This window comes from Puma concolor, chromosome E2 (genome assembly GCF_028749965.1).
Source record: "Puma concolor isolate L17-30 chromosome E2, mPumCon1.1.hap2, whole genome shotgun sequence".
Classification (NCBI taxonomy): domain Eukaryota; kingdom Metazoa; phylum Chordata; class Mammalia; order Carnivora; family Felidae; genus Puma; species Puma concolor.
In genome coordinates, this window is record NC_141681.1 from 54,508,598 (window position 1) to 54,527,461 (window position 18,864).

The 18,864-nt window shown below is 53.6% G+C and overlaps 2 protein-coding genes and 4 non-coding genes across 12 annotated transcripts; all 6 read left to right on the forward strand.

Moving 5' to 3' along the window:
- Window positions 1–1,855: 1,855 nt before the first annotated feature.
- Window positions 1,856–9,653, forward strand: FLT3LG (fms related receptor tyrosine kinase 3 ligand). 6 transcript variants are annotated; one of them, XM_086690412.1, is made up of 8 exons: window positions 1,856–1,958; window positions 2,272–2,338; window positions 3,113–3,223; window positions 3,410–3,463; window positions 3,688–3,831; window positions 4,371–4,455; window positions 5,942–6,126; window positions 9,424–9,653. In XM_086690412.1, exons 2-8 carry the CDS (start codon window positions 2,306–2,308, stop codon window positions 9,634–9,636), a joined length of 825 nt encoding a protein of 274 aa, XP_086546538.1. In that variant the 5' UTR covers window positions 1,856–1,958; window positions 2,272–2,305; the 3' UTR covers window positions 9,637–9,653. The 6 variants fall into 6 exon arrangements, with proteins under 6 accessions (XP_086546538.1, XP_086546539.1, XP_086546535.1 ...); XM_086690413.1 differs by having other exon boundaries at window positions 1,857–1,958; window positions 5,945–6,126; XM_086690409.1 differs by having other exon boundaries at window positions 1,859–1,958; window positions 4,317–4,455.
- Window positions 9,654–10,545: 892 nt separating this feature from the next.
- Window positions 10,546–14,372, forward strand: RPL13A (ribosomal protein L13a). 2 transcript variants are annotated; one of them, XM_025914633.2, is made up of 8 exons: window positions 10,546–10,669; window positions 12,297–12,369; window positions 12,790–12,855; window positions 13,037–13,138; window positions 13,330–13,415; window positions 13,593–13,652; window positions 13,949–14,071; window positions 14,257–14,372. In XM_025914633.2, exons 1-8 carry the CDS (start codon window positions 10,655–10,657, stop codon window positions 14,341–14,343), a joined length of 612 nt encoding a protein of 203 aa, XP_025770418.1. In that variant the 5' UTR covers window positions 10,546–10,654; the 3' UTR covers window positions 14,344–14,372. The 2 variants fall into 2 exon arrangements, with proteins under 2 accessions (XP_025770418.1, XP_086546542.1); XM_086690416.1 differs by lacking the exon at window positions 10,546–10,669 and adding an exon at window positions 11,651–11,710.
- On the forward strand, window positions 12,415–12,498 carry LOC112851440 (small nucleolar RNA Z195/SNORD33/SNORD32 family). The gene has a single exon (XR_003222761.1). It is a non-coding gene; the product is annotated as a small nucleolar RNA Z195/SNORD33/SNORD32 family (small nucleolar RNA).
- Window positions 13,177–13,261, forward strand: LOC112851439 (small nucleolar RNA Z195/SNORD33/SNORD32 family). Its single transcript, XR_003222760.1, has one exon. It is a non-coding gene; the product is annotated as a small nucleolar RNA Z195/SNORD33/SNORD32 family (small nucleolar RNA).
- Window positions 13,452–13,523, forward strand: LOC112851441 (small nucleolar RNA SNORD34). Its single transcript, XR_003222762.1, has one exon. It is a non-coding gene; the product is annotated as a small nucleolar RNA SNORD34 (small nucleolar RNA).
- On the forward strand, window positions 13,725–13,811 carry LOC112851444 (small nucleolar RNA SNORD35). Its single transcript, XR_003222764.1, has one exon. It is a non-coding gene; the product is annotated as a small nucleolar RNA SNORD35 (small nucleolar RNA).
- Window positions 14,373–18,864: the final 4,492 nt, after the last annotated feature.

The window sequence follows — 18,864 nt, forward strand, 5'->3', positions numbered from 1 at the left end:
TATATCCAAAAGCAAAACAAACGTTTCTCCTAGGAAATTTCAAATGTACCCTACGGTTTTGTTAATGATAGGCACCATGCTGTATTAGAGCCTCGGAACTTTACTCATCTTAAAACTGAAACTTTGTACTTTTTGGACCAACATCTCCCCGTTTCCCCTACTGACAGCCCCCCCCCCCCCCCCCCCGCCCCTGGCAACCAGCATTCTACTCTCTGACTCTATGAATCGACTTTTTTAGATTCCACGTAGAAGTGATTCCATACATGATTTGTCTTTCTCTGTCTGGCTTAATTCACGTAGCACAACGCCTTCAGGATTTATTATCTGCGATGTTGCAAACAGCAGGATTTCCTTGTTTTTGTAGCTGAGTAATTTTTTTTTTTAATTTTTAACATGTTTATTTATTTTGAGAGAGTGCAAGGGAGGGGAGAAGCACAGAGAGGGAGACACAGAATCCGAAGCAGGCTCCAGGCTCGGAGCTGTCAGCATAGAGCCCGACTCCGGGCTCGAGCCCACGAACTGTGAGATCGTGATCTAAGCCGAAGTCGGACGCTTCACCGGTTGAGCCACCCAGGCGCCCCTGTAGCTGAATAACATTCTATTGTGTATATATACCACATTTTCTTCATCCATTCATCCATCAGTGGGCACTTAGGTTATACCTTGGCTATCGTGAGTAAGCCACGTGAACACGTGAGTGCAGATAATCTCTTTGAGAGACTGATTTCATTTCCTTTGGAGAAATAACAGACGTGGCATTGCTACATCATATTATTTCTTTATTTATTTGGAAAGTTTATTTATTTTGAGAAAGCGCACGCAGGAGGGGCAGAGAGGGAGAGGGGGAGAGAATCCCAAGCAGAAGGAACAGCATGTGCAAAGGCCCAGAGGTGGGAAACAGCCCGGAGGGGGAGGGGGGGTGGGGGGGGCTGTAGTGGTTTGAATAGTGCCCCTCCCAAAAGATACGTCCCTGTCCTCACTCTGGAACCTATGAATGCGACCTTCTCTGGAAAAACAGTCCTTGCAGATATAATTAACTTAGGGATCTCGAGATAACATCCTGAGTTGGGGCGGCCTGGGTGGCTCGGTTGGTTAAGTGCCTGGCTTCAGCTTAGGTCATAATATCACAGTCCAGAGCCTGCTTGGGATTCTCTCTCTCCCTCTCTCTTTGCCTCTCTCTCACTCGCTCGCTCTCAAAATAAATAAACTTAAAAAAAAAAATCATCCTGAGTTATCCGAGTGGGCCCAACATCTAATGACAAGTGTCCTTATAAGAGACACCCAGAGGGGAGACACTTCTAGAGAAGGCCAGGTGAAGACAGAGGCAGAGATGGAGATATGCAGACACAAGCCAAGGAACCCCGGAGCTCCCAGGAGCTACGCTTAGGCCACGCATCCAATGTGGAGATGGCGTTGTGGCTGAAGCAGTCGGGGGTCCCCGCGGAGGCCAGGGCTGAGCAGTAGCAACGGCAGCAAGGAGGTCTGCGGGCGACGCACGGGGTGGGGGCGCCCTCTGTCGGCTCCACTCGCACCCCTCACCTGGACGACGCCCCCCACACACAGCCCCCTTCTCTCTGTGTCCCCTCTTTCTCCCCTCCCAGCTCTCCTTCCATCTCTTCCAGCGCTCGGCCCTCCTCCTTCTGACTCCTGTGCGCATCTCGGACCAGCCTTCCCCATTCCAGGAGAGGATGAGGTCCTCAGGGCGACCTTCTCCTTGCCCCGTGTGCATTGGTTCTGGCTGGAGCCCGCTCCCCATTCGCTGTGGGTCCCACCGGGGAATCAACCCAACTCGGTGCTCCGGGGCGCGCGTGAGACGCCACCTGTCACCACCAGGTGGCGCCCGTTGCCTCAGCCCGATCCACCCCGGGCTCACTATCGCCCCCCAAAATTTCCTTTCGCTTTCGATCTCTGGCTGTCACCCGGCCTGGCCCCTTCCACGCCCAGCCGGGGCAAGCCTGGTGCGTGAGGAGAAATGGACTCCGGGTCCCCGAGGGGCGGGGCTGGGGTCCCCCTCCTGGCTGAGGGAGGAGGGATGGGGGTCAGGTTCCTGGGTCCCTGGCCTGGGGAGGGTTCCGGGGACCGGACGTCGGGGTTCTTAGAAGGGGAGATGAGTTTTCACCGTAACTGGGGCTCATGCAGGAAGCCCGAGGGAGTAGGAGGCGGAAACTTAGCCACATCAAGGAGCCGAGGGAGGGGTGGGGAGGTGAAGGGGCGGGTGAGGAAGGGGCTGGGGTGTGGGGGTCTGAGACTCCCTCTTCTGTCCCTTCCAAGATCTGGCCATAGGCATGAGGGGCCTCCGGCCGAGATGATAGTGCTGGCGCCAGCCTGGAGCCCAACTGTGCGTATACCTGGGGGGCAAGCTGGGGGAGAGGCAGAGCCGGATCAAAATGGGCAGATCTGAGAGAGGAGATGGACAGAGGTGGGGGACCTGGACAGGGGCTGGAACACGCACAGAGCGGGGGGACATAGGGGCAGGGGAGAGACGGACAAGGGTGGGGGACACGTACAAAAGAGAGGGACATGGACAGAGGTGGGAGACACAGACAGGGGTGGGGGACACGGACAGGGGTGGGGAACATGTATAGAGGAGGGGGACACGGGGCAGGGAAGAGACGGACAATGGTGGGAGACATGCACAGAGGAGGGGGACTTGGACAGGGGTGGGGGACAGCGACAGGGGTACGGGAGAGATGGACAGGGTCGGGGAAGAAATGGAGGTACAAATGGGGAAGGCAGGACCCACGTGGAGAAAGAGGAGAGCAGGACCGAGAGGGGCAGGTAGGTGGACAGAGAGAGAAAGTCCCGGGCTGAGGTGAGCAGACACGGGGAGCCGTGGGCGCAGCGGGCAAATGGGGAGCTGGGGGGACGGACGGGGCCAGCATCGGATACAGGCAGAGAGGAAGCGTGGGGGGCGGGGGGGGCTGCTCCGAGACGGGCACGGGAGCCCCAAGCAGGAAGGCCGACTGCTGGATGAGAGGGAAGGAGACCTGGGAAGGGAGAAAGAGGGGAGACAGAGAGAAGGGGGCCGGGGTTGGGGGGGGTGGTGAGTGCCCAGGTGAGGGGTTCGTGTGGAGCCAACAGAGGGCGCCCCCACCCCGTGCCTCGCCCGCAGACCTCCCTGCTGCTGCTGCTACTGCTCAGCCCTGGCCTCCGCGGGTCCCCCGACTGTTCCTTCAGCCACAGCCCCATCTCCTCCACCTTCAAGGTCACCATCCGAAAGCTGGTGAGGGCCCGGTCCCATCGTCTCCGGTGCGCCTTTCTGCGCCCACTGGGGCTAAGTTCCCCCCTCTAGGTGTCTGGCTCTCTGTCCCTTTCTCTCTGGCTCTCTGTCCCCCTCTCTCTCTCTGGGTCTCCATAGTTCCGTTTTTCTCCTGTCTTCAGCCGGGTCTGACCCTGTTTTCTCCCATAGTCTGATTACCTGCTTCAGGATTACCCAGTCACCGTCGCCTCCAACCTACAGGACGTGAGTCGCAGATGGGAGGGGCTGGGGCGGGGGTAGACTCAGGAAGCACCACCCCTGGCGGGGGGGGGGGGGGGGGGGTAGGAAATCACCAGCCGGCCGACCTGCCCCTTCCTCCCCTGGGATGCAGGACCCCAGGCCCCGGCCCCTCATCCTTCCAGCCCCACCAGCACCGGCCCCCAGCCCCCTCCGCCGGCGGGCCCCCGAACTTGGGTTTTCTCTCCCAGGACGAGCTCTGTGGGCCATTCTGGCACCTGGTCCTGGCCCAGCGCTGGATGGGTCGGCTCAAGGCTGTGGCTGGGTCCCAGATGCAAAGCCTGCTGGAGGCGGTCAACACCGAGATACATTTTGTCACCTTGTGTGCCTTCCAGGTTAGCCCTGAACTTGGGAGACAGCTAGGGGAGTGCGTGAAATGCCTTCCTAGGGCTTACTTACTGGAGATTTCTTTAGACTAGCAACCCACAGGTGGTGGGGCTGGAACCCCAGTCCCCCTGGGGGGCCCACTGCTGAAAAGAACGCTTCCCTGGGCACTGAAAGATGGCGAGGGTCCTGGGCCTAATGCTCCAGTTCTGAGTTGATTTCTCAGGCCCGTTACTGGGTGTTGCTGAGGGGTTCTCTCCCCTAGCAACCAGAAGGAGGCGATCCAAACCCCCTCCGGACCCAGATCTGATTGGGCCCGCTCGCTGTGCATCGCTAAGGACATCTCCCCTTAGCAATCCTGGGGGCAGGGGTCCAAACTCTCCCTCGGAGACCCTCAAGGGACCCTGTTAGGCATTGCCAGGCAGGGAAGGCCCTTGGCCTGAGCGGAGGGTGATGAGGGTGATGCGGTGGTGACGTCTCCCTCCCCTGCCCCCAGCCCCTCCCCAGCTGTCTTCGATTCGTCCAGACCAACATCTCCCACCTCCTGCAGGACACCTCCGAGCAGCTGGTGGCCTTGAAGCCCTGGATCACCCGCAGGAATTTCTCGGGGTGCCTGGAGCTACAGTGTCAGCCCGGTAAAGCCCCCCCAAGCCCCCCAAGCCCCCACCTCCTACCCTCACCTCTTGCATCCCACAGCCCCTCACCCCTTCCCCTCAGGCCATCCCAGACCCTGCTCTGCTCCCATTGGCTGTGTGACCTTGGGGCATGTCCCCCCAAGTTCATTCCTCTTTCTAGGCCTCAGTTTACCCATCTCTGAGAAGGGAACAGTCATCCCTGCCTTTTTCTTTTTTTTCTTTTCCAGGTTTTTTTTTTTTCCAAGTTTCACTTATTTATTTTGAGAGAGAGAGAGAGAGTGAGCACAAGCAGGGGAGGGACAGAGAGAGGGAGAGGCGAATCCCAAGCAGGCTCTGTGCTATCAGCAAGGAGCCCAATTCAGGGCTCGAACCCAGGCCCATAAATAAATAGGCTCTTACAAAAATAAATAAATAATTATTTAGTGTGACATTTCACGTCCTTTGTCCCCTCTTAAATCTTTAGGAACCAGTGTGCATTTCACACTGCTGACGCATGTGAATTCAGACTCTCGTAGGAGGTGTGTCAACAGTTGCTGCGGGAGGGGACTCACCAACTCTAAAGGATCAATGGGGGGGCGCCTGGGTGGCTCAGTCGGTTGGGTGTCCGACTTCGGCTCAGGTCATGATCTCGCAGTGTGTGGGTTCGGGCCCCGCGCTGACAGCTCGGAGCCCGGAGCCTGCTTCGAATTCTGTGTCTCCCTCTCTCTCTGCCCCTCCCCCGTTCATGCTGTGTCTCTCTCTGTCTCAAAAATAAATAAACGTTAAAAAAAATTTTTTTTTCTTTAAAAAAAGAGGAAAACAGCTGAGTATAAGGAGCCCTATGCAGGCAAATTACAACAGGGTGATGGAAGCATGGTCTGAAGTGGTTGGCTGGAAAGTCACTGAAAGTTGAGAATGAGGGAACAGCCAGTGCGAAGGCCCTGAGGCAGAAACCTGCCTATGTGTTTAAGGAAGAGTGAAGGGACACATGTGGCTGGAGCCCAGTGGGTGAAGGGAAGAGAGAACAGGGTGAGCGTATACAGGGAAGGGTCTTGGACCGTTTTATTATCTGCCCATTTGTCAATTTGTCATTTGGCCAGATATTTAATTTATGAAATTAAGCTATTATAATATTACTTAATGAGCACTAAGTAGTAGGGTCTGGCAATAAATAAGACAGATAAGGTTCCTGTCACCCGCATGGAGCTCACAGCCGATTGGAGGAAAAAGAGGAATAAACAAATCAATACATAAGCCCTAGAAATATATTTCTCCAGGGGCTCCTGGGGGGGCTCAGTCGGTTGAGCGTCCGACTTTGGCTCAGGTCATGATCTCGCGGTTCATGGGTTCGAGCCCTGCGTTGGGCTCTGTGCTAATGGCTCAGAGTCTGGAGCCTGCTTCAGATTCTGCGTCTCCCTCCCTCTCTCGGTCCCTCCCCTGCTCTGCCCTGCTCTGCCCTTCTCTGACCCAGCCCTTCTCCTCACTCACCCAGCCTTCTCTCTCCCAGCAGACTCCTCCACCCCACTGCCCCCAAGGAGCCCCAGGGCCTTGGAGGCCACAGCCCTGCCAGCCCCTCAGGCCCCTCTGCTGCTCCTCCTGCTGCTGTTGCCTGTGGCTCTCTTGCTGATGTCCGTTGCCTGGTGCCTGCACTGGCGAAGGAGGAGATGGAGAACGCCCTACCCCAGGGAGCAGGTGAGCCAGCAGAATGGAGAGAGGGATTGGGGAGGTCTGAGGGGATGACACTGACCCTGTGGAGGCCACAGGCGCTTACGCCTCCAGGCTCCGGGATGTGCTGCCCCTGTGGCTCGTGGAGCATTGACTCGGCGGCTCAGTGAATCCTTCACCAAGCCCAGCACTCTGGACTTTGTGTGTGTGTGGGGCAGGGGGGCTAGGGGGGGAGTGTGCTCTGGATGAGGAAGACCACTCTGGGGCCATGATGACCAGACAGACTGGATGCTGGGTGAGGGTCCCGGGAGAGAGGACAAGGCCTGAGTCAGGGCCAGGACTGGCACCTCCATGGGGATGGAGAGAAGGGGACAGGCAGTTTCAAGAGTCAGGGATCAAGAAGGACAGGGCGGGGGCACCTGGGTGGCTCAGTCAGTGGAGCAGGCGACTCTTGATCCCCAGGTTGTGAGTTCGATCCTCACGTTGGGTGTAGCGATTACTTAAAAAGAAAATCTTAGGGGGCACCTGGGTTGCTCAGTTGGTTACGTGTCGAACTTCAGCTCAGGTCATAATCTCACAGTTCATGCGTTCGAGCCTCACATCGGGCTCTGTGCGTGCTGACAGCTCAGAGCCTGGAGCCTGCTTGGGATTCTGTGTGTGTGTGTGTGTGTGTGTGTGTGTGTGTGTGTGTGTGTGTGTCTGCCCCTCCCCCACTGGCACTCTGTCTCTCAAAAAATGAATAAACATTAAAAAAATGTTTAAATAAAATAAAATAGGGGCACCTGGGTGGCTCAGTCGGTTAAGCGTCCGACTTTGGCTCAGGTCATGATCTCACGGTTTGTGAGTTCAAGCTCCGCATCGGGTTCTGTGCTGACAGCTCAGAACCTGGAGCCTGGGTCAGATTCTGTGTCTCCCTCTCTCTCTGCCCCTACCCCCACCTGTGCTCTGTCTCTCTCTATCCAAAATAAATAAATGTAAAAAAAAAATAAACGATAAAATAAAATAAAATCTTTAAAAAGCACATCTTTAAAAAACAAGACAAAAAGAACAGGGCTGCAGGTTGACAGGCTTGGGCAGGTGGCGCAGAGGACCCTGGGTCTGGCCCAGTGGGGAACCTGAGGGACAAGGGAGATTAGGGAAAGAGAGTGAGCTCAGCGGGGACCTGGGTGCATGAGGGGGCCCCAGGGGAGACATTTGGCTACAGGAGTCTGCAAGCCAGGAGAGAGTAGCCTCCTGAAGCAGGCGGAGGGGACCATCTTTGCAAAGACTTCCAGGTGTGAAAAAGCTGTGAGCGGAGTGTGGGTGTGAAAATCTAGGCCTCAAACACCAAGCAAGGGAGCTGGGACTTCCTGTCCAGGGTAGCAGGGAAGCAGGGGAGGTGAGTGATGGAAAAAAGAAGGTGAGAACAGGTGTGAGGGCAGGAGGCAGGTGGGCCAGGAGGGAGAAAGGACAGAAAGCCTTAGTGGGTTCCTGATGGGCCCAGAGGACTCTGAGAAGAAGCAGTTTGCAGTAATTGTTCACACATGTAATGCCTTAGAGTTACGGCCCTTATGCTGGGGCTTTCTACGAATTAACCTACTTAATTGAGAAGCTAGTGTCATTTTTATTTTGTTTCAGGGAGGCTGAAACCAAGGCACAGAGAAGCAAATAATTTGCCAAAAGTCACACAGCACATGAGTGACAGAGCCAAGACTTGACTCTGGGCTTTCTGGGCATCTAAGCCTTTCCCTCTTCTGCCTCAGTTTCCTTATCTGTACAAAAGACTCTAATAATATTCTTTCTACCATAGAGTTGTCTGGAAGTTAAGTGGCACACACAAAGCCCTCAGAGCAAGGCTGTCCAACAGAAATAGAACACAAGCCACACATGTCATTTAAAACTTTCTAATAGTTGGGGCACCTGGCTCTCTCAGTCAGTAGAGCATGTAACTCTTGATCTCAGGGTTGTGAGTTCGAGCCCCACATTGGGCATGTAGATTACTTAGAAAAAAAAAACAACTTTCTAGTAGCCACATTTTTTTAAATTAAATTTAATTTTTTTTAGCGTTCATTCATTTTGAGAGGAGAGAGGAGGGGCAGAGAGAAAGGGAGAGAGAGAGAATCCCAAGCAGGCTCCACACTGTCAGCGCGGAGCCCCATGCAGGGCTCGATCTCACAAACTGTGAGATCATGATCTGAGCTAAAATCAAAAGTCAGACACTTAACACCCAGGCATCCTGTAGCCACATGTTTTTAAGTAAAAAGAAACAGGTAACTTTAATATATTTTATCTCACCCTGTGTATCCAAGATGTTGTCATTTCAACATGTAATCAATATTTTTAAAAATTATTGAGGTAGTTTACTCATTTTTTTAAATGTTTATTTTTGAGAGAGAGAGAGACAGCATGAGTGGGGTAGGGGCAGAGAGGGGAGGAGACACAGAATCTGAAGCAGGCTCCAGGCTCCGAGCTGTCAGCACAGAGCCCGATGTGGGGCTTGAACTCCCGAACTTCGAGATTATGACCTGAGCTGAAGTCGGACACTCAACCCACTGAGCCACCCAGGGGCCCCAAGATAGTTTACTCATTCTTTCATACCAAGTCTTTAGAATCCAGTGTGCATGCGACACTAAATTTTTATTAGAAATGCTTCATCTGTAGGGGCGCCTGGGGGGCTCAGTCGGTTAAGCGTCTGACCGGCTCAGGTCATGACTTCACGGTTTGTGGGTTTGAGCCCTGCATGGGGGGTGGGGGGGGGTGGGGATGTGGTGACAGGTGTGGGGGTTGTGGAGTCTGGAGCCTGCTTGGGATTCTGGGTCTCCCTCTCTCTCTGTTCCTCCCCTGCTCTGTCTCTGTCTCTCTCAAAAATAAATAAAGATTTTAAAAAAATAAAAAAAAAAAAAAGATCATGACTTGAGCCCAAGTTAGACGCTTAACCAACAACTGAGCCGTCCAGGCGCCCCTACAATTTTTTTTTTAAGGCCATCCATTGAGTTTTCCTCCCATCCTTGCTCCTATCCACTCTGCTTCCTGCTCTCCTAAGAAATACACCATTGCCTAAGTTTAAATTAGGTAAAATGTAACAATCAGCTCCTTAGTTGCCTTGGAATGCTCACCTTCACGTGGGGCTGCCTTGTGGCTGTGATGGGAGAGCTCAGATCCCGCTGCTCCCATCGCTGTCTGAGAGAACCGTCTTGTCTCGGACAGCGATGCCCTAACACAGCGAGCGCTCACTGCAAATGGAATTGTTTTCAGTAGCCCTGCACTTGATCCTCTCCTCTCCTCCCTCCACGGACCCCCGCAAGCAGCCCCGTGAGACAGACACATGTATCATCCCATTTACAGAGGAAGACACTGAGGCCCAGAGAGAGGAATCACCTGCCCGAGGACACAGAGCCGGGACTCGGAGAAAGTCAGCTAGAGACTGGTTCCTTCCTCGACCACGCTGCCCCGCTCACTCTCCCCCCAGGATGGAGGCAACGCCAGCCCCCAACGCCAGACCCAGACCCACCTATCCCCCTCTGTACAAAGTCCTTGTCCCCAGGAAATTGTATATAAATCATCCTTTTCTACCAGCTCTGGCCAGGACTGTCTGTAGGTGGGGCATGGTGTGGACGGGGCAGTTTGCGTGCGAGTCTTGGTTTTTCGGTTAACGCAATGCTTCATTCAGTGGCCGTTTTCTGACGCCTCCTGGGGCCCAGAGCCAGTGCATGGCACTGCGGGGACCCAGATGCGAGTCAGAACCCACCCAGCCCCCTCAGGGCTCCTGATCTATGGGGGAGAAGACACGGGACCCCTCTGGGGTCAGTACAGCGTGACACGTTCTGATGGCAGAACAGGCACTGTGGGAGCCCAGAAGAGGTACCCGGCCCAGCCCCAGACACCGGGGAAGCTCTCTGGAGGAAAGGACCCCAGCCAAAAAACACTGGGATTGTGACATGCCAGATATTAGAAGGTGGGGCTGGAGAGGAGGACATCGCAGGTAAGGGACGCAGCAGAAGCCATCTGGAGTCATTCCCTCAACACACTCTCAGATCGCATAGGGAAAACGACTTCCACCTGTTTTACAGATGAGGACGTTGAGGTCTAGACAGGCGAGGGGTTTGGCCAGGTCATAAGGAGGCACACCAGGCACTGGACCCAGACCTACCCAGTCTAGACTGGGCCCTGAACAGAAAGCCTCGTTGCCCTCTGCGGGCCACCACGTGCCCTGCAGCCTGCGCTCGCTTTAGCTGGCGAGCCCCCGCCCTAGAGGGAGATTAGCAGCCCCTCAAAAATATGGCGGCCGAGGCTGGCCAGCCCCGCCCCAGCTGAGCCGTCCTACCCCCACGTGATCTCTCGCCCCTCACAGCAATGGCTATCTAAGAGCCGGCGAGAAGAATTGGACCCGGATTGGACAGTCGGGAGACGACCCGCCTTCTAGCGGGGCCTCTCTGCGCACGCGCTAGACGCTTCAACCAATGCAAAGACGGAAAGCTGCCCGCACAGCCCATGCGGCGTCACTTCCTCCGCCCCTGTTTCAAGGGATAAGAAACCCTGCGCAGAGCCTTCCTCCTTTCCTAGGCGGCTGCCGAAGATGGCGGAGGCTCAGGTGCGGGCTCCGCGCGGGCCGGGGAGGCGTGGGGCCGGGTGGGATCCAGGCCCGGGCCGAGTTATATCCTCTTTCCCCTCGTAGGTGTATTGTGAGATCTAATCTAGGTTAATTGAGCGAAACGGGGCAGCTTTTGGTCTAAGAAGAGTCTGCAACGGGGGAAATAGGAGATACACGGGGGGTTTTTTTTGGTCGGTGACTGGCTAAAATGCGGCATCGTTCCTCCCTTAGGGGTGATTATGGGGGCTCCCAGCACGGGAAGAGTTAGTCTCAAATTAGGTCTCGTTTGCCTTTGTCCTTTGGCCGAATGAGACCCGTGTGTCCCCAGCGGCGGGGAAGCACGCAGAAAGCGCCTGGGCGGCCTCGCGGCGGTGAGACGCCGAGGACTGACCAACATGCCCCAGTCGCGCGTTGCTTCAACCTCGTGGGACTGCTAATCCGTGTTCTGCAGCTTTGAGCGTTTTTGTAGGAAACTTAGGCAGTGGGTCCAGAGCGTTTTCGCCTACAGGGCGTGCAGGAACGAATTCCTCTTTTTCTCTTGCTCGTTGGGGTTGATTTTAAAGATCTGAAAGGAGGGACCTGTAATAAAAAGGCTCCACAACCCCGGGACCTACACTGTTCTTAAACGGGAGGTGGAGGGGGGGGGGAGGTTGGGGACCTCGAGGGACACAGCAGAAGCTTAGGTCTGAGTGCCCGCACTCCTGTCATTTCTTTTCTGTAAAGGAGGGGATGGCTCGGGGAAATGGTCCCCGTGTGAATTTCATGTAAGGAGTCTGAGTGGTTGAGGAAGGAAAAAGCAAGTGTGTGCCCTGGGGAAAGTGGTAGAGAAGTTCTCTGAACACGTGTTCCTGGCACGGCTTGTGTTATATTTTGTGTAATTCCCTGACCTTCCCATAACGTTCCTGAGGCAGATACTGTTATCCTCATCTTCCAGGTGAGGAGGCTGGAGATTTTTAGCCAAAGTCACATTGTCAGGAAGTCTGGCTTTAGATTCTGTACCCTTCTGCCTTCCAACAATCACAAGTATATAACAAGCACTCGGTAAGAGTGGGGACTTTGCTCGTGGTGAAGAAGCTGAGGATTCGGTGTTGAGCAGTTCACCCAGGGACACAGTTAGTCCATGTAAAACCCAGCACAGGCTTTTGTCTACACCGCAGAGCCTCACCCACACTGGGCCCGTTTCCTTTACTATTCAGTTTGTGCTGGAAACGATTTTGCCCTTGAGATCAGGAGAGAGTGAATCCGTCAGCATTCCCGCAGCTGGTGTCACCGATGATAAATTCTAACTGGGTCCGTGGACAGAGTGTTGCCAGTCTTTGTTCAAATCCCAGCACGTTCTCTCAGCCTTGAATGTAATCTGGGCTTAAAAAATTCCTGCCTTTCAGGCAGCTGTGAGATGTGAGGCAAGGTCTTTGTGTTATTCCATTTACTGAAGTCTCGAGTCCCCCATTTGCTTGCTTGGCCACATCTGTAAAATGGGCCTTGGGTCCTAGTTTCCAGGCGTGCTAATGGATAGGAATTGCTCTGGGGGAGAAGGTGAAAGAATCAAGTAGAAAGCAATGGTTGCTTTGGGGGGTGGGTAGTCAGTGCCGTGGGTGTGTCTGAGCTCTCCCCCCATCTCCACCAGGTCCTGGTGCTTGATGGCAGAGGCCATCTCCTGGGCCGCCTGGCGGCCATTGTGGCCAAACAGGTGCTGCTGGGTAAGTCTGCTCTGCCCCCCCACCCCCCCGACCGAGTCCCAACCAGAGGTCCGTGATGAGCAACAATCACCATCTTTCGTTTGAGTCTCACGACCATGAGATCAACCCCATGCACCGCTCTGAGACCTGCCAGCCCCTCCCTGTCCCGGGGTCGGGGGCTCCAACATGGAAGGTTCTTTTCCTGTTTGGCTGTTAATTTAAGCACAAGTCTAGCTCTGTGACTTGGGTGGGGCAAGGGGATCCCCTGCCAGGGTCTTGGGTTTCTTGTGCCTTACGGTCAGTTCCATACAGGGGAGGATCCCTGTTTCCGGGTCCTCGGCGTAACCGGGCAGGTGTGTGGTGGCCAGTTTGTAGGTAAAGCCCTCGGCTGGCTACCTAGCTTTTGTTCTCCTCCGTCACCTCGTTTTCCTTTTTCTCTAGGCCGGAAGGTCGTCGTCGTGCGCTGCGAGGGCATCAACATTTCTGGCAATTTCTACAGAAACAAGTGTAAGTTCGGACGTGGGAGGAGGGCTAGAGAGGATGGACCTGGGAGAGCCTCAGGCTTCCTTGGCTCCAAAAGTGAGCCCGCAGGTGGTGGGAAGCGCCCGTGTGAGTTCCTAAAAGGCCCCTGGGAGTGTGGATGTGCGTGTGTCTGGGGCTGAGCCTTCACGCTGCTCTCTCCCCGCAGTGAAGTACTTGGCCTTCCTCCGCAAGCGGATGAACACCAACCCATCCCGAGGCCCCTACCACTTCCGCGCGCCCAGCCGCATCTTCTGGCGGACGGTGCGAGGTGAGCTGGGCCCGAGGACCGCAGGCGGGGACGGCCGGGTGGCCAGTGATGAGGACTTCTCCCACTCGTGTTCGAGTTCCCCAACCATGAGATGACTCCACATGCACTACCATCTGAGGCCGCCTGTGCGCCGGCGGGGCGGGGGTCCTCGTGAGCCCCGGTGAGCGAGCCTGCCGCCCCTCTGCCCACAGGCATGCTGCCCCACAAGACCAAGCGAGGCCAGGCCGCCCTGGACCGCCTCAAGGTGTTTGATGGGATCCCGCCCCCCTACGACAAGGTGAGCGTGACGTTCCCGTGCCGCATTCGTGTGCGCGGCGTCCGTGATGTTGCACAGTTGTACCTACATTGTTTGATCCTCGTGAGAACAGCACTGACTGAGACGCTCTTCCAGCCAGCCTTGTCCCCTGTCTGTCCCTCACTCCAGGTTTCTTAAGCCCCTCTCCTTCTCTAACAGAAAAAGCGGATGGTGGTTCCCGCCGCCCTCAAAGTTGTGCGGCTGAAGCCTACACGGAAGGTGAGCTGTCGGTTACATGGAGTGGTCTCGCGGCGGGGAGGGGAAGAGGGTGGACTTGAGGTCCCGGAGGCTGGCAGATGATGTCTCTTTCTCACGATGGTCTGCGGATGCCACTGCTGGCAGTGCCGACAACGCCAATGGCTCAGCTGATGCCAGGAGGAGGGGGCGGGGAGCCCTTACGGGGGCGGCTGTGTCTTGGCTCATGCCTGCTGACAAAAGCAGGGTCTGCTGTGACAGCTTGTCACCTGTCCCCTAGCCACCCTGGCTCCACTTCACTTCTCCCCCTTCCCCCACAGTTTGCTTACCTGGGGCGCCTGGCTCACGAGGTTGGCTGGAAGTACCAGGCAGTAACGGCCACCCTGGAGGAGAAGCGGAAGGAGAAGGCCAAGATCCATTACCGGAAGAAGAAGCAGCTTGTGGTGAGGGCACCAGGCTCGGGCAGGGCCTTTGGGGGCAGGGGCGTGTCTGGATGCGGTGGTTCAGCCCCGGAGGCCTTTCTGAGGCCCAACTGGGGGGGGCGGGGAGTGGGATCGGGTGGGGTCCTGGGAGGAGGAGTGTCCCAGGCGGCAGCCACCGACCGGCATCTGTCCTCCTCACCCCACAGAGGCTACGGAAACAGGCCGAAAAGAACGTGGAAGGGAAAATCAACAAATACACAGAGGTCCTCAAGACCCACGGACTCCTGGTCTGAGCCCAATAAAATTGACTGTTTATTCCTCATGCTTGGCCTGGCCTGCGCTTCCTCCATCGCCGCCCTAGGATGTGGGGGACTCCGGGGGCCCCTGTTTAGGTGCCACAGGCAGCCTGGGCCTTAGAATACTGGGACCACAGGGCTTTAGTCACTGCTGCTCAGGAAGGCCTCCTAAAATGTTCAAACGGCTCTAAGAGCTTTGAGGCATAGATTGCCCGTGACGTCCTCATTCATGAAGTTTTAAGAAGTTGACAGTTGGAACAACTAGGGCAGTTTCACCATTCGCAAAAAAAAAGATACCTGCAAAGTGATCGGAGGGGGACCCCGCGTTGTGCACAGGGTGTGTCCAACTTCCCACGCGGTCAGGTGCTAACGCTGCAGCTGTTAGGGTGAGGGTGCTGAGGGCCAAGCTTGGTGTCCACAAAGGTATTTGCAGGTGCACACACAGGGAAGGACAGCCGGGGGTCACAGGCACTGCCCTCTGGCTTTCCCTGTACTTTGTGATCCCAAACCAATAAATTATTTTTAAAGAAATGTGGTGTCTTGGCAGTGTGTGTCTGCTGCGGAGGCAGGCCCAGGGGAGGGAGGCCCCCTGAGCAAGAAAAGTCCCTTGTCACAACGGTTGCCCTGTAACCTACCCTTCAAGGAATTTCCTCCAGGGTCCCGCGTAGTTCTCAAAACCGCCACGGCCTGAGGTTGCCTAGTGGGTGAAGCTGTCCAGTCAACTGTAAAGTATGGAGTTGCCACCATCTCAGACCCAGTCCCATCCTCGCGGTCCTACGGGCCCTTCTGGTCTGGGCCACACCAGGAAGTCTGGGCTTTTTTGGAAAGAAAGGGACAGGGAATGTTCTGCAAGTAGTAATGCACTGGAAACGGGAATGTTAAATATCGTGATGCCTTTTTTTTGTTGTTTATTTTGGGGAGTGTGCATGAGCAGGGGAGGCGCAGAGCGAGGGAGACCGCATCTGAAGCAGGCTCTGAGCTGTCTGCACAGAGCCTGACGCTGGGCTCATACCCACAAGCCACGGGATCATGACCTGAGCCGAAGTCAGAAGTGTAATCGCTGAGCCACCCAGGCGCCCCTCCATGATGCTTTGTAAGACAAAAGCTAGACCTTTTAGACCTGGAAGGGTAGACATGGAGCATTTAGCAGCTACCCAGTTAACTGTCACCTGTTAACATGCCCTTAGGGATTAATGGGCAAGGCTTGAAAACTGTAATGTTTTTTGAGGGAGATCCAAGTGGGGGGAAAGGCGGAGAGGGAGACATCATCCCAAGCAGGCTCTACCCTGTCAGCACAGAGCTCGATAGGGGCTCAAATCTGCGAACTTGATACTGACCTGGGCCAAGACCAAGACCTGGACGCTTAACTGAGCCACCCTGGTGCCCAATAGTTGGAAATTTTCTAATTTAGGTCAGTATTCAAATGCCTAACGGTGCAAAGAAAACTACTTGAATATGTTAAACATTTCACTGTGTGATTCGCAGGGCAAGTTATAGCTCCCGTGTCCTGTCGTGGTTAATCTTGCCAAGATGTCCAAACTCAGTGGCTTAGGTTTTCTCTGAGAATCGTTTAACAAATCAGTGGTACCTTTAGCTTTCCCGGGGTTCCCCTTCACCACAGGAGGTGCCTCCAGGAGCGACCAAAAACGACAGAGTTCAAATGCTGTTAACGAAACTGCCTGTTTAAGCAGCACAATATAGTCCCACCAAAAGCAGGATCCCTTAAAAAGATACACTCGGCTTTTTAAACACGTACAACTTGCCACTTGAAAAACCAACCACGTCGGGGCGCCTGGGTAGCTCAGTCACGCAGCCGACTTTGGTGCAGATGATCTCGAGGTTCGTGAGTGCGAGCCCCACGCAAGGCTCTGTGCTGACAGAGCCTGGAGCCTGCTTTGGATTCTGTGCCTCCCTCTCTCTCTGCCCTTCCCCTACTCACGCTCTCTCTCTCAAAAATAAATACAAACGTTAAAAAAATTTTTTTTTTATCTGTAAAAAAAACAAGCCACAGACTGGGAGGAAATGTTTGCAAATCATCTCTTTTGAAGAACTTGTATCCCAGGTGTGGGTGTGTGTGTGTGTGTATAAAGGAAAAAAAAGGAACAACCAAGTAAATTTGAGCAAGAATTTGGAGAACTGTATCACTCAAAAAGATCTACAAATGGTCAATGAACACATGAGAAGCTGCTGGACATCATTTACCATTTGAAAATAGACTTTCTGGGCATCCCCTAATCCTTCCTGGAGGGCAATTACGGAGACTCCAACACCCGGGTCAGCTGCAGAAACATTTTCAGAGCTCGATCTTGCAACTCGCCCAACCGCTCACCACCAAGGCACCCCCCGAGCAGCGCGTGGGCACGCCTGGCCCATCTCCGCCAGGTAATAGCAACCTTTCCCATCCTGGGCCATGTGCAGGGTACAAGAGAGGGTCTTATTTTGCTAGGCATTGGGGTGCACCCTGGAGAACGTGAGCTTCTCCAGGTCAAGGAGGGTTTGCATTTCCGCTGTGAAACACTGGTAAGTACGCCTGAAACCCGGCAGGGGCAGGAAATATTCGCTCAAGTGGTAATAACTAGGGTTGGCTGAAGTTGGTTATTGGACATCAAGGCTCTTTGACACTGCAGGTCTGATAATCAAGGGTAGTGGTCCAACCACGCTTAAAATGAATATAGAAATAGAAACAGAAAAAAAAAATCAGTGAGTTGCAGGAAGGAAAAGAGAAAGTTAAGTTAGAAAGCATGAGGAAGGGGAGGCCTGGCTGGCTCAATCGGAAGAGCATGCGGTTCTTGATCTCGGGGCTGTGAGTTTGAGCCCCACGTTGGGTAGAGATTACTTAAATACATAAACTCAGAAAAAAAGAAAGCAAGAGGAAGGAAGGGAAGAGGAGGAGAGAGAAACAGGTGTTTGGTCACAGTGCAGAATGTACTTCCTACTGTGGGTTGTGGTCATTAAAAGCTGTGCAGCTAAATATCTCCAAACTGCCCCCACCCCCTTCACGGTGAAGCAGTATTTTTTTTCCCTTTTCCCTTATCATCAAAATCTCACCAGCTATTCTGAGCAAATTGCAAAATACTGAGCATTTTAAAAACCAGAGAGGAAATCACACTTAATCTCACCACCTGGAGATGCAAACCACCAGGGCCAGCATCATGCATTTCCTTCCAGGCTTTTTTCTAAGTCACTTTTGTACATAGTTTAGCACACGTTGCAGATAACAACTCTTGAGGCCTGCTTTTTTTTTTTTTAACTAAATATAATAAATCCTTATCAAGTTATTCAAACACTCCAGAAATTACCTTTTTCTTTAAAAAAATAAACCTAATTGGGGCGCCTGGGTGGCTCAATCGGTTGAGCGTCCGATTTCAGCTCAGGTCACGATCTCACAATCTCGCGGTCCGTGAGTTCGAGCCCCGCGTCAGGCTCTCTGGGCTGATGGCTCAGAGACTGGAGCCTGCTTCTGATTCTGTGTCTCCCTCTCTCTCTGCTCCTCCCCCGTTCATGCTCTGTCTGTCTCAAAAATAAGTAAATGTTAAAAATAAATAAATAAAATAAATAAATAAATAAATAAATAAAATAAACCTAATTGCTTCTCGGCCTTTTGGCTAAGATCAAGTGTAAAAAAATAAACCTACTATGAGGTCAGTTGCAGGGGGGTGGGGTGGAATATAGAAGGTTTTAAAACAGAAAAATGAAAAGTCCCTCCCTTCTAATGCTACCGTCAAAGGGACTGAAACAACTACATTTAAAAATGTTTCATATGGGGGCTCCTGGGTGGCTCAGTCCGTTGAGCATCCTACTTCGGCTCAGGTCATGATCTCACAGTTCATGAGTTCGAGCCCTGCATCAGGCTCTCTGCTATCAGTGTGGAGCCTGCTTCAGATCCTCTGTCCCCCTCTCTCTCTGCCCTTCCACCACTGGTTCTCTCTCCCTCTCTCTCTGCCTCCCTCAAAATAAATAAACTTAAAAAAGTTTCACTCAGTGGCGCCTGAGTGGCTCAGTTGGTTAAGCGCCCAACTTCGGCTCAGGTCGTGATCTCACAGCTCGTGGGCCCCAGCCCCGCATCCAGCTCTGCCCTGACAGCTTGGCTGGCTCAAGTCAGTGGAGCGTGCAACTCTTGATGTTGGGATTGTGAGTTCAAGCCCCGCCTTGGGTGTACAGATGATCACAACAATAAAATGTTTCAGAACTCACAAAGCTATTAAGTGCAAAAGAAATTTAAGTAATTAAGTTTTTTAATTGGTTTTTGTAAGTTTGTAGTGTTTACATCTCTGAAGTTATTAAACAACTTAAAGACTATAAGACTATTATTTATACTTATACATATATGCACATATGTGTGCACGTATGTATATATATATATATATATATACACACACACACATATATTTCTCTATAGCAGGGCCGTCCAACAAAATTTTCTGTGTTCATAAAAATGTTATGAATCTTCTCTAATATGCAAGCCACATGTGGCTTTTGGATACTTGACATATGAATAGGGCGGCTGAGGAACTGAGT